The sequence below is a fragment of the Culex pipiens genome, chromosome 3 (genome assembly GCF_016801865.2).
Source record: "Culex pipiens pallens isolate TS chromosome 3, TS_CPP_V2, whole genome shotgun sequence".
Classification (NCBI taxonomy): Eukaryota; Metazoa; Arthropoda; class Insecta; order Diptera; family Culicidae; genus Culex; species Culex pipiens.
This window is the reverse complement of record NC_068939.1, coordinates 73407058-73419808: the sequence shown is the minus strand read 5'-3', so window position 1 is coordinate 73419808 and position 12751 is coordinate 73407058. Positions and strand designations below refer to the sequence as shown.

The 12751-nt window shown below is 40.2% G+C and overlaps 2 protein-coding genes and 1 long non-coding RNA gene across 4 annotated transcripts in view; 2 read left to right on the top strand and 1 right to left on the bottom strand.

The window, feature by feature from the left end:
* The first annotated feature begins 587 nt into the window (after positions 1–587).
* On the top strand, positions 588–3425 carry LOC120416538 (uncharacterized). 2 transcript variants are annotated; one of them, XM_039578259.2, is made up of 2 exons: positions 588–1037; positions 1127–3425. In XM_039578259.2, the coding sequence occupies exon 2, from the start codon at positions 1133–1135 to the stop codon at positions 3095–3097; it is 1965 nt and encodes a 654-aa protein (XP_039434193.1). In that variant the 5' UTR covers positions 588–1037; positions 1127–1132; the 3' UTR covers positions 3098–3425. The 2 variants fall into 2 exon arrangements, with proteins under 2 accessions (XP_039434193.1, XP_039434192.1); XM_039578258.2 differs by having other exon boundaries at positions 589–1041.
* Positions 3426–6680: 3255 nt separating this feature from the next.
* LOC120416585 (cAMP-dependent protein kinase type I regulatory subunit) overlaps positions 6681–12751 on the top strand; it is a 132777-nt gene continuing 126706 nt past the window's right edge. The window contains exon 1 of the mRNA XM_039578321.2: positions 6681–7505. Coding sequence (XP_039434255.1) covers positions 7341–7505 — 165 coding nt within the window. The 5' untranslated portion in view covers positions 6681–7340. The remainder of the gene's footprint in view (positions 7506–12751) is intronic.
* On the bottom strand, positions 8700–11520 carry LOC128093421 (uncharacterized). The gene is made up of 2 exons (XR_008212447.1): positions 9883–11520; positions 8700–9631 (listed from the first exon to the last, which is right to left on the bottom strand). It is a non-coding gene; the product is annotated as an uncharacterized LOC128093421 (long non-coding RNA).

Below are 12751 nucleotides of genomic sequence, written 5' to 3'. Positions count from 1 at the left end.
AACAAACAAATTTTTAGATCTTTGATAAAAATAATTTGGAAAACCACCAAAACAAACCAACAAATGACAGGCAAATTTATGTTGTAAATGTTCAAGCCTACCTTGATAATCTGACAGACTTGCCTTTATTGATGGATAAATAAAGTCAGGTCAGTCCCAGCATGGAAATTTATCAAATTATCCTATAAATTTTAACTTTTTTGAGTAAATTTTTGGATAGGAGTACTTTTGGAACCAATATCGAAATAATTGTTTAAAAAAGTTTGTTAAAATTGGTGATTAGAAATGTAGAAAAAGGTGAAACATTTTCTGGGCTTCTCACGGCGATATCTCAGCACTCACTTTTTACATATGGGACGGACTAGATTGGAGCGGCAGTGCAATTTTCAGTTAATTCGACTGATCTTGTTAATGTAGGTTTGTTGTGTGGTGTGTACGTTGCATTTTATGGAAACGGTCAAACATCATTCCATGTATGAGTTAAAACGCAGAATCCACGATCGGAATAAAAACTATAACAAAGCAGAATCCACCTCGCCCAAACAAACCACCGTGTCGATAAAGTAGGGTCTATCCGCAAAATCCAAAGTAAAACGTCAAAAAAAAGTTTCGTCCGAGCCATCTTCGCAAAAATAATGGCAACTTTTGTTGTACTCGCGGGTAATCTATTTCCGTCGATGTTATTTAATCGGACAAGTTTCTTCTTTCCGTGCCCTCTGCTGCCATTGATAGTCTACAACTTGACCAAAAATCAAATTCTTTTTCTCTAAAATAACAACTATTTCATTGGAGATCTACTCAATTTAAGTTGCTTATTTTTGTTCAAGATGTTTTGAAACATTACATTTGACAGTTCACCGAAGAAAAAAAAACACTTTTTCTCAGTCTGCGGAGAAGAATGTCGCATCACTGTAGAAGTTTTTTCGTGTTTACCTAAAACAAATTACATCGAATTATTGCTTGCACTGTACTCCTGTAACCAGAGTCGGATCAAAATAGTTCGCGACACCGACCATGCTCTAACTCCGTTCCCCGCGGTAGGTAAGCATCAAAGTCGGATTTGCACTGAAAATTATCGATTTCTCCGGTTGGCCCAAATTCATCATTCCATTCTTCTTCCGGACAGCATATTATGCATAGCGGAATTCCGCTGTACACTCCGATTCCGCAGCGCAGCAGCACGATTACCTCGGACGAATCCGAGAGCGAGGACGTTTCGACGGCGGTGGGACGAATCTATTCCGGTGGACGCAACGGCATCATCATGAACGGTCAAAAAGGACAACCGCAGCAGCAGCAGCAGCTTCGAGGACATGTCATCAGTGCCGAGAATGGTCGAGCGTTCAGCAATAGTTTGTACAATGGACTGCAGAGTCCAAGCGATGGGGAGGACGCCAATGGGGTGTTCCATGCGGACAATGTGGCAATTCTGCACGAGGCGGGGTCGATTCCGGAGCGGAAGATGTCGGTGCCGAGGAAGTGCTGCTTTGTGGCCTCGCTATTGGTTTGCTTTCTGTCGTTGGTGCTGTTCCTGTGGGTGATTCCGTGCTCGGACGAGATGGCATGTCCGGCGAAGGCGGAGCGCACCAAGACGCAGAACTGGATCCGGAACTACGAGAAGATAGAGCTGAAGGGCGTGATTAACGTGGTGGAGGGGGTGAGGGGCAAAAGCCGGAACTTGATCTTTATGTATCGCGGAGATAAGCTGTTTCCGGAGTTTGCAGAGTCGAATAAGCGAAGAAATGGGATAATCTCTTTGATTGGAAGCTCCGGAAAGGTCGGATGGTATGATCAGATGGTAAACGAACCGAAAAGTATTGACTGTACGTTGATTGATGCTGATTTGAACGGATCGCCTGATTGTTTGGTGATGGACGAGTACGGACAGTTGGAGTGCATCAACCCACTTTCCGGGGAGTGGATTTGGCATTCGCCTATTTACGATCGTAAAAACATCTTAAAGCAGAACGATATGTTGGATTTCCCGCTGGTTATTCCGGACGTTGACGGTGACGGCGTCAAGGATCTGTTCTTCATAACGAGCTTTGCCGAAAACAAGCACAACAAATTTGTCATGATTTCCGGCAAGAAAGGAGAACTCATTGGAGATTCTCACATAGAAAAGGAATGCATTTACGTGCATAAACTTATGATGGACGCGGACTTCAACGTAATGTTCAACTGCGTGCTCATAAAATCCGAACAGCAACGCACCAAAACCCTCGCTGAACTCTACAAACTCATCAAGCACAAGGCCTTAGACATGAAAAAGATTCGCAAACAAGCCTACATTCCGCAGCACAAGTTCTTTGGACAACGCAAAAACACCGAAAAGCAGCGAACCATTACGAACGTTGGTGGGAAACAGCTGGTCATCGAGAATCGTGGCCGCTGTCCCGGAAACTGCTCTACTTCCGCCCTTCTCGCCGACGAAGAAACCGGCAAAGTCCTGTGGAACGTCTCCGGCCGTATGCTGTACGGAATGCAACCGGTCCGTCTCACCTTCAGCAACTTTGGCTCCGACAACCGGTCCATAATCTACGGCTTCGTCGTCAAATTCTGGGAGTGGTCCCAGGACGAACCAGACAACCGAAGTACCCGTGACAAACGCGAAGCCTCCTCTCCAAACCCCTTCGCCAACCTCTTCGTCCAAAAGCCAACCTGGACGCTGCCGGAAACCGACCCTATCCCACCCAGAACCCGCCGCAGCCTAAACCAAACCCTCCGCCCGGGCGTCTACCAAACCCGGATGCGCTACCTGAAGGAAACCGTCAAGCTGATCGTGTTCAACTCCACCGACATCAAGATCGAAAATACCAGCCAATCGAACGTGATCCAGTACTGTCGGGAAAACAAGGAAGTCAAAGAGGACGTCGTCTGCCAACCGGATCTCAACTACCAGGAAAACTCGCTCATAATCGCTGACCTCGACGACGATGGCTCTCAAGAGCTTGTCTCGTACTACTCCACATTCGTAAAGGCGGAAGCCGGTCCCGGTGATCGGTCCGGCATGAAACTCAAGACGTTTGTCCAGCTACTGCGACTCGAGTCCGAACTGCCCAAGCTGTTCAACGCGATCGAGTCGATCAAGAACTGAGCCGCGACGCGACGACGTTAAGTCGGTCGGTGTTTTGTGAAGGCGAGGATGTGTGATCTCATATTTTGCTAGTCGCTAGCTGTACGTAGTGTAAAGTTACAATGTGTAATACTCAATGTTTTTAGAAATTAGGGACAATATTTATCAGAAATATTTCTTCACTCTCGTTAACTCGTACTTGGTAGCGTGCACCTCTAAGTCATTAAACAAACCTACACACCTAGTTGTATTTTAGATACCTACCAAAGCACCGCGCATTTGTCGACATTGCATCAACATGGATATTTGAAATACATTTCAAGTCATTAGATAAACCTAGGGAATAGAATGGGATTTTAATCCTTAATAGAAATGAAAGAACTTTTACTCCACTCGTTTTTGCCTTCCTCACGTTACTGAGGAAAGGCTATAAAATCACTCGAAAAATGAACTTCTCAGTTAGACCTCCTACACCCACCTTCATGTATATCTATCGACTCAGAATCAAATTCTGTGTGTGTGGTGGGATGTTGATCAAAAAATTGTTACTCGATTATCTCGACATTGGCTGAACCGATTTTGTCCGTTTTGGCGTCATTCGATCCGTCTTGAGGTCTCATAAGTCGCTATTAAAAATTATGCAGTTTAGTTAAGTACTTCAAAAGTTATGCTAAAAAAACGATTTTGGCAAAAGTCCGGAAGATTGTTAAAAGGGTGGTTTTTGTAAGAAAACCCGTCATGCTATACATTTTCAGAAAGGTATTTAAAAGACCTTTCCAACGCGTCCAAGACATTGAAGATCTGACAACCCTATCAAAAGTTATAAGCACTTAAGTGTTATTTATACGCTTTTTGGAGGCCGGATCTCAGATATGTTGATGAAAACGTTGTCCGGATCTCTCATGCGACCTATCGTTCAATAGGTATTCAAAAGACCTTTCCAACGCGTCCAAAACATTGAAGATCTGACAACCTTATCAAAAGTTATAAGCACTTAAGTGTTATTTACGCACTTTTTGGATATTGGATAGCACCTTTTAAATGTGAGGAAGGCGCCAACCACCTAAGGGTGGATTAAGTCACGTTTTTTTTTCAACATTCCCTAACTACAGTCATTCCACATATTCGGAACGCCCACAAATTTCGAACACTTTTATAATAATTTGTCAATAGCATGCCAAATGCAGCTTTTCTGTCGACCTTACTCTTTTTAGGACCTTCATTTGGACGTTCTCTTCCTAATTCACTTGTAAAATTAGTATTTTTTGAGCAAAAAACTTCATTTCAAGACTGTTTATCCGGAGCAGCAAAACATTGCCATCAAATTGCTTGTTCCATAATTATGGGATGTTATTATGCCTTCCACAATTGTGGAACACCAGAATTTAACTGATATTTTCACGCAAAAAAGTTATCAGCTCATTCATAAAAAATTACCAAGCTTGAGTTTCATCGGGTACAGTGTGTGAAGCTAGGTGTGAAGTCATTATATTGTAAAAAATATGTACTCCTTGAGAGAACCAAAGTCTGTTAACATCCGTAAGAAAAAAGTGTTCCAAATTTGTGGATTTCAAGGGTCAAAGTTTTTCTTTGAAAATTTGATATAAAACGTAAAAATTTACAGTCGGTCTATACTTCAATCGAAAGATCCAATGTAAAGCTTTCTTATGAAGGTAAGAACAAGGCATTATGTTCAATTATCGATTTTCTATGATTTTTTGAACATTGGTCGATCTGTGAACCGTTCCGAATATTTGGGATGACTGAGGGGATGACTATATATGAAATTAATTGTAAAAATCTGGAGCAACATTTGAAAAGGGCGCATAAGCATTTTGACAGATAGAACTATTTCGCAAATTCTGAGACAACAGGTAACTATTTAAAAAAAAAACCTGCAGCGTTGGAAGGTAGCTGGGAAAGTCAGCTATTGTTTAACACTTCGAGTTTTGTGTTGTCTTGGAATTTTCAAAAAAGTTTCAGCTGTCAAAATGCGTATCCGCCCTATTCTCGTATTGCTCCAGAAATAATAGATTTGTTTGAGTTCGAGTTCGAATCTCACCGGAGGAACGACTCAGCGAAAAATCCAGGATTTTGGTTTAATTAAAGCATTCTTAAATAATCCGATTCAATCTGACTCATCGGGGCTGGAAACTCTAATATTACTTATGCATCTTCAGTATACTAACGAAATTTTTGTATACTTGTAAGTATACTAACTGCTCATCGTATGAAAACCAACAAATCAGACTGTAACGTGGCAAATCCCAACGAAATGAATCGTCAAACTTGTCAAACATTATGTCAAAGGTGACATTTACGAAAGTTTGTTTTTAATTTCTGTGGTTCGCAATTTTCAGTGTAAGAACGGGCCTTGACCGACCTTATGCACCAGGTTCCCGACGAACACGCACTGCCCTTACACCTACATCTCACCCTTGCTCTGAGTCAGTACGAGCAACATGCTAGAACACGCTTTGCCAAATTAAGGGAAAACAGACAGTTTGTTACAGCAGCATCAATTTGTAAAAAGAGTGGAAAAGCGTTGAGAAATAAAAGAATCAAGAAAGTAAAATCGAAAACAAATTTTGACAAACATTAATGGGCGATAATAAACAGAAGGCGTGTTAGAGAATTAGTGTAACAAAATAAACAGAATATAGATGGTAGATAAAAATGGAAAGAAGAGAAACCTCGTTCTGCGATGTTCAGGTACATCCACAGCAGTTGACTCAACATACTGCGAATCAAAACAATACCGTCTACAATCACAAATTACTTCCCTGTACCACATTGGCGCGCCTCTTTCTATTAGCCGTCCCGACTCTAACCATTGCTGGTCAAAGCTTTACGAGTCGTTTCCCCAGGCCACCAGCAAGGTCACACTTTGTCATCCTGATGACGAAACCAAGCCAACGTGGAGGTAAGAAAATAGGACACTTGCAAGGAACCAGAGCTATACTGTCCTGATCAAGAATGATCTAACAGGACTACGGACGTAGTCAGTGACGCTCCTTCCAGGATGTTCCTCGCCTGAGCGTCAACTGAAGAGGTATCATGAGCATCATTCACCCTTGGTCTGCTTATTCAAGTCGTTTTTTTGTTAATATTCCATGTTCAAATTCTTAATTCAAAATTTCAATGGTATCGACCGGGATTTGATTCCTGTAACCACGGAGCCGGTTTCATTTTATGGCCAAATCCGCTCTGTACTTTCATACATTAAATTTTAATTAAATAATTTCTACGTCATTTACGACCTCCGTACCATTGCTCCAGAACAAACCCAGGTGGCGAATTTGTCGTTGCGCAAATCAACAAACGCGCACACGGAGGGAAAACATATGGCCGAATCGAACAAACGTCAAATTGTGACGTCGCGAGATTGTCTCATCTGGGAGCAGTCTTAAATTACGCGATAGTTTTTGAGTTGAAAATTTTTATTGTATGACGATTTTGTATGGATTTTTCAAATAAAAAATATGATGAAAGAACTAAACACGTAACGTAATTCCGAGATACTCCCCTTTGTGACAGTCGAGTTAGCAAATTTCCAGCCAGCGATTCGCGAGATGTTTGCGTAGTGTCAAGTCAAAAGGTTCCACAGATTTTGTGCGGAGATCAATCCGTGTGATAGATTCCGTGTTCACGGTGCGCTCTCGGGTGTGTGTGTGCGTTTGTGTGCTAATATCGATAGTTTCGTAGGTGGTTTTTAGTGGAAGCAACTAGATTTTGAAAGGTGTTTAACTAGCAGTGGCAGCAGTGTGTGTTTTTGAGAGGGAGGAACAAGGAAAAAACAACAAAACACGCACACACAACCAGCTCGTCGCGACTCACCTCGTCATTAATCAAAATCGCAGCAGTGATCGAATCGCAGAATCAATTTGCTTGCTCTCGCTCTGTCTGAAGTGGTGAAGTGTTTTTTTTTCTTCTCCTAGCGGACATATTTTCCTCTAGTGCGCGAAATTACGCGAATTCCGTCGCGACCTGCCCCGTTTAGAGTAGAGTGTGTTGTGTGGAATCTGCCCCCACCGAATCCGGAGTGGCCACCGTCGTCGAGCAGAATAAAAAATAAACTCGTTGCGTCTCCCCTTTTGGAACTCCGCGCGAGCCACAGATTTGCAAAATTGCCCGCCGAGCGCCGGAACCGCCGACGGATCTAGCTCTAGATTCCTGCCAGGCCAGCGGAAGTGGAAGTGCTAGCAGAGGCAGCAGCAGCAGCAGCGCCCGTCGGAGGAACCACGAAATCGTCCCCGCTGCGATTATGGCGTCCCTGCTGGAAGAGGAGCAGAGCCTGCGGGAGTGCGAGGCCTACATCCAGACGCACAAGATTCAGCGCGTCCTGAAGGACTGCATCGTGCAGCTGTGCGTCGTTCGGCCGGACAATCCGATCGCCTTTCTGCGGCAGTACTTCCAGAAGCTGGAACGGGTAAGTCCGAGACATGCTATATATGCACGCAGAAAAATAAGGCATATTTGAATCAACAAAACGTTTTGTTGATTTGAAAATCATTATTTTTGTTGAATCAACGCTAAACGTCAAAGCAGCTTTTTCAAAACAACAAAAGACTTTTGTGAAATCGAGAAAATCAAGGTTCGTTTCAACGCAAAATCGGTGTTGATTATATTCAACAAAAATTTTGTTGATTCAAACCTCGTACAGGCTGATTCTACAAAACTTTTTTCTGCGTGTGGAATCGGGTCCTCCTGCGTAGTAGTTTGGTAGTGGGGGATGTGAGCTGCATCACAGAGCTTTGCCCAGGTTGCTGTCGTAGGAGTATCTGGGCTGTGAGCTAGGGCGATGCGATGCTGTTGTTGCAATTGATACGTTTCGACAGGGTGGCCAGGTGCAGTAAGAAAGCAATTAAGAGCGAGTTTTTCACCGATGTGAAACAGGTCGTATCGAGGTGCTCCGATTTGGATGAAACTTTCAGGGTTTGTTTGTCTATACATGAGATGAACTCATGCCAAATATGAGCCTTCTACGACAAAGGGAAGTGGGGTAAAACGGGCATTGAAGTTTGAGGTCCAAAAAACATGAAAAATGTTAAAATTGCTCGCATTTCCGTAAAACTTCATCAATTCCAACTCTCTTAGATGCATTCGAAAGGTATTTTAAAGCCCTTCAAAATGTGCTATAGACATCCAGGATTGGTTTGACTTTTTCTCATAGCTTTTGCAAATTACTGTTGAAAATTGATTTTTTTAAAACCTTAATAACTTTTTGCAACAGCCTCCAACACCCATACTCCCATAGGTCAAAAGATAGGTAATTACATGGACTATAAGCCTATGGTATTAACTTTTTAGCCAATCGCAGTTTTTCTCATAGTTTTACGATTTTTCTAGAACAAACATTTTACAACGTTGGTTTTTGTCCTGTAGGCCTCCATAGCGGCACTTTTTGGTCTCAATTTTGACATATTTGGAATCCTCAGAAAATTTTACATTAGATTGAGGTGTTGGAATTTTGAATTTGATTGGAAAAATGCCATTAAGAATTAACTAAAATATTATTTAGCATTTTGTCTAATTATGGGTAAAACAAGTTTTCGCCTACTTGATACAGCATTTGACGTATTGATCATAGGGTAAATAAGATCTATTTCTTTTTTCAAAAATGTTTTATTTAATTATTTTTTAAATCAAAATTACAGCTCCAATACTTCTAACTTACGTGAAATTGTCCGAGGATTCCGAATATGACAAAATTGAGACCAAAAAGTGCCGTCTTCTTGGCCTACAGGGCAAAAACTAGCGTTGTAAAATGTTTGTTCTAGAAAAATCGTAAAACTATGAGAAAAACTGCGATTGGCCAAAAAGTTAATACCGTAGGCTTATAGTCCATGAAATTCCCTATCTTTTGACCCATGGGAGTATGGGTGTTGGAGGCTGTTGCAATAAGTTATTAAGGTTTTAAAAAAATCCATTTTTAACAGTAATTTGCAAAAGCTATGAGAAAAAGTCAAACCAATCCTGGATGTCTATAGCACATTTTGAAGGGCTTTAAAATACCTTTCGAATGCATCTAAGAGAGTTGGAATTGATGAAGTTTTACGGAAATGCGAGCAATTTTAACATTTTTCATGTTTTTTGGACCTCAAACTTCAATGCCCGTTTTACCCCCCTTCCCTTTGTCGTAGAGGGCTCATATTTGGCATGAGTTCATCTCATGTATAGACAAACAAACCCTGAAAGTTTCATCCAAATCGGAGCACCTCGATACGACCTCTAGAACAAACCGAGCAGAATCTACAAATACTGCCTCTTAATACTAAGTGCAATTTTATTCTGTTTAGTTTCTTTGTAATACATTCAAATCTACACAATCGTTCCTACGGAAAAGCAGGTTTCAAGGGATTGTTATGCGTTTAGAACCAACAAAAAAAGGTCCTTAGTGATCACACCACGTTTCTACTGCTAAATCTCCCCTTTCAAATGCATCTTGGCGCTTAAAATCTGGTGTGCGCTTTTTTGAGAAATTTGAGTTTAAAAATTGCATCAGGTTTGATTTTGAGGCTATAACATTTCATGAAAAAATATTAATTTTCTAACCTAATTCACGCAGAAAAATATTTTGTAGAATCAGCCTGTACGAGGTTTGATTGAACAAAAATTTTGTTGAATATAATCAACGCCGATTTTGCGTTGAAACAAACCTTGATTTTCTCAATTCCACAAAAATCTTTTGTTGTTTTGAACAAGTTGCTTTGACGTTTAGCGTTGATTCAACAAAAATCTTGATTTTCGAATCAACAAAACGTTTTGTTGATTCAAATAAGCCTTATTTTTCTGCGTGTTCTAACCTAAGTCAGATTCGAGACAGCTAAAAGAAAGGGGCGCGACAATGTGGGAAAGGGAAGTTATTTGTGATTGTAGACGGTATTGTTTTGATTTGCAGTCTGTTGAGTCAACTGCTGTGGATGTACCTGAAACATCACAGAACGGGGTTTCTCTTTTTTCTATTTTTATCTACCATCTATCTTCTGTTTTCATTTTGTTTTACTGATATTCTTAAACGGCTCAGATAAAAAAAATATAAAAAAGAAATATATTTTTAAAATATTTATTTAATTTGAATCTCATTGGATAAAAAAGTATAGTTCATTTAAAATCCAAAGCACAACAAAGAACAAAAAATAACATTTTTAATTTCTTTTAAACTTTTTTAAAACTGACGTCCTTGTTTAGATTGAAAGTTTAGATTTTCACCAATAAATATTATTGAGCTAATTCTAAGATTCAGGCTTGTAAAACATAACAAATATAATGAAAACATAGATTTTACGACTGTTTGAAAAATTTCCCGGAATCCCGGAAATTCCCGAGAATTCAAAAATATTTGTCCCACTTCCCGGGAAATTCAAAACCCGGGAAAATTAGACGCCCTAATCCTTTCGGATGCATCCTGACGAATGCTGGGCGATTACTTCCAACATTCTTCTATACCTAACCCCTCCTACAACCTAACCCCGCCTCTAGACGGGCTTCGATCTTAAAAATCGCCAAAAATCTATTTTTCAACCAATTTTTGATCTTTAAAAAACATTTGAAAGAAGAATTTTTATTTTTTTTGAAAATTTTAGGGTTGGAAGTTTAACTTGTTTCAACGTGACTTTGCCAATATTTAAAAAAATGTATTTTTTCTGGGCCTTACTTTGGATGTGTTTCTTTTCTAAAATTTACTATATTTGAAGTAAAAAGAAGTATGCAGTTATTTTTGTAGTGCCCTAGACTATGCCTCTTCGCATTTTTTACAATTCAAATAATGGTTCCATTCTATAGCAGAAAATGTGAAAAACAAGCAAAAAACCTAAAAGAAACATAACATATAAATAGATGCAATTTAATGTACTAAAAATAATACAAAAAAACATAAAACAAAACAAGTTAAGTTTTTCGTAGAACAAAAGTTGCTCAAAATGACCTCCTAAACACGGAAAAAATAAAAAAAATCAAAAAAATAAATTGAACAGTAGAGGGTTAAAAAAACAAACTCGATTTCTCGTCAAAAAATATTTTTTAGTGTTTTTTTGACCGATTTTTGATATTAAAAAACGCGATTTAAAAAAAAACATATTTCCTTAACCAGATGTTGCACCACCACTAACCCTTAAAACATATAAAAAAAAATCGAAAATTCAAAAATATACGCATTGTGGAAATCCAATAGAAAACTCCTTCTCATATATGCTGGGGTATCTTACTTGAATAAAAGGGCCCACTTTTACATCTCAAGCCCAAAATCAAATCTAGAACCAACCCAGTCCAACTCGCACGCAAAATACATGCGCCAATAATTTTTCCAATCAGCCCTCAATCACGTCATCTATTAAAACAGTATCCCCTGTATTCCTTGCAGTATACAGTTTCACCTCAGACAGCGCATCTCTTATCAGTTTCAACAGGGTCAATTCTACATGCTCCGTGTGCTGCACCCTCGCAAACTTCCACCATAGTCCACACAACTACAGAACTCGGAAACCAATTCAATCTTGAATCTGCGGGCCGGGAGGGGGGGGGGGGGGAAGCTTTGAAAAAGTTTTCATGGCCATCGGACGGCAGAGGCGCGGGATCAAAGGTTTATTGCAAACGTAAACGTTGCCGGACCTGGTTTGTTAGTGCTAATTAATGGCATTTGAGTCAGCAGCAGCAAGCTCGTGCTCGGAACAGTGGAAGATAGTTTCCACAAATTTAAGATTTTCTGTCCGACTTGCACTTTTGCTTTGGGATTGCTCGAGAAAGGCAATTTTGGTGCTTGACAAACCAGCTTGAAGCGCTCGCCCTCGATGGAGGATTTCAAGGTTCTCGGGTATTAATTCCGTATAAGGAGAAACTATTCAGTTGGCACGACCACGGCAAGTGTTGCCAGCGGAGTGTGATTTTAGAGAGTGAGGTGTGCCCACCCTTTTAACCCTCTACCGCCCAATTTTTTATCGATCATTTTTATTCTTCCCGTGTTCAGGAGGTCATTCCCAAGTAACATTTTTAAACCAACTAGCCACCACCAAGTTTTATTGAGGTTTTATTGTAGCATCTTGATTGCTTAATAGTTTTATTTGGGCATTCACCGCAACCAACAAGCAAGAGCTAATTAATAGGTTCTAACAGGGTTTTATGCCTCGGACATAAAACCGGGTGGAAATAAAAGCCGACTGGCTTTCAATAAGGTTTTATGAAAGTTTTAATAGAGGCTTGAAAACCAGATGGCAATGCCATGCCAAACGGTTTTATCGCATGCTTTGTTAAAACCTAGGGTGTTGTAGCTGTCAAGTGCCATTAGGCATGTAAAAAGCTCACTTAAAACCATAAGCTGAGTTTTGGTCATGTTTTGCATAAGATATAAATTTTACAAATTTACTGTAACGCATTTTGCTCGGATATTTTTTCGTTCACCCTCTCCCCCCCGAGCCCCGCCCAAAAATCCACTAATTTGCATATTTTTTCCTTAAAGTAGACATTCTGACGATTCCAAAACACTATAAAACATTGAAGTTTGGTGCTATTTTGCATATTTCCCAAGCCTGCGAAAATTTACTGTAACGCATTTTGCAGGCTTCGGGTTTTGACTGTTAAAGAGCATTTATCGCGGCCAAATAGCAGTGCATAAATATGGCGCTAAACGCGTGCTCTGACTGAATATGATTAACCGCCATCTTGATTGAAAAAATGAAA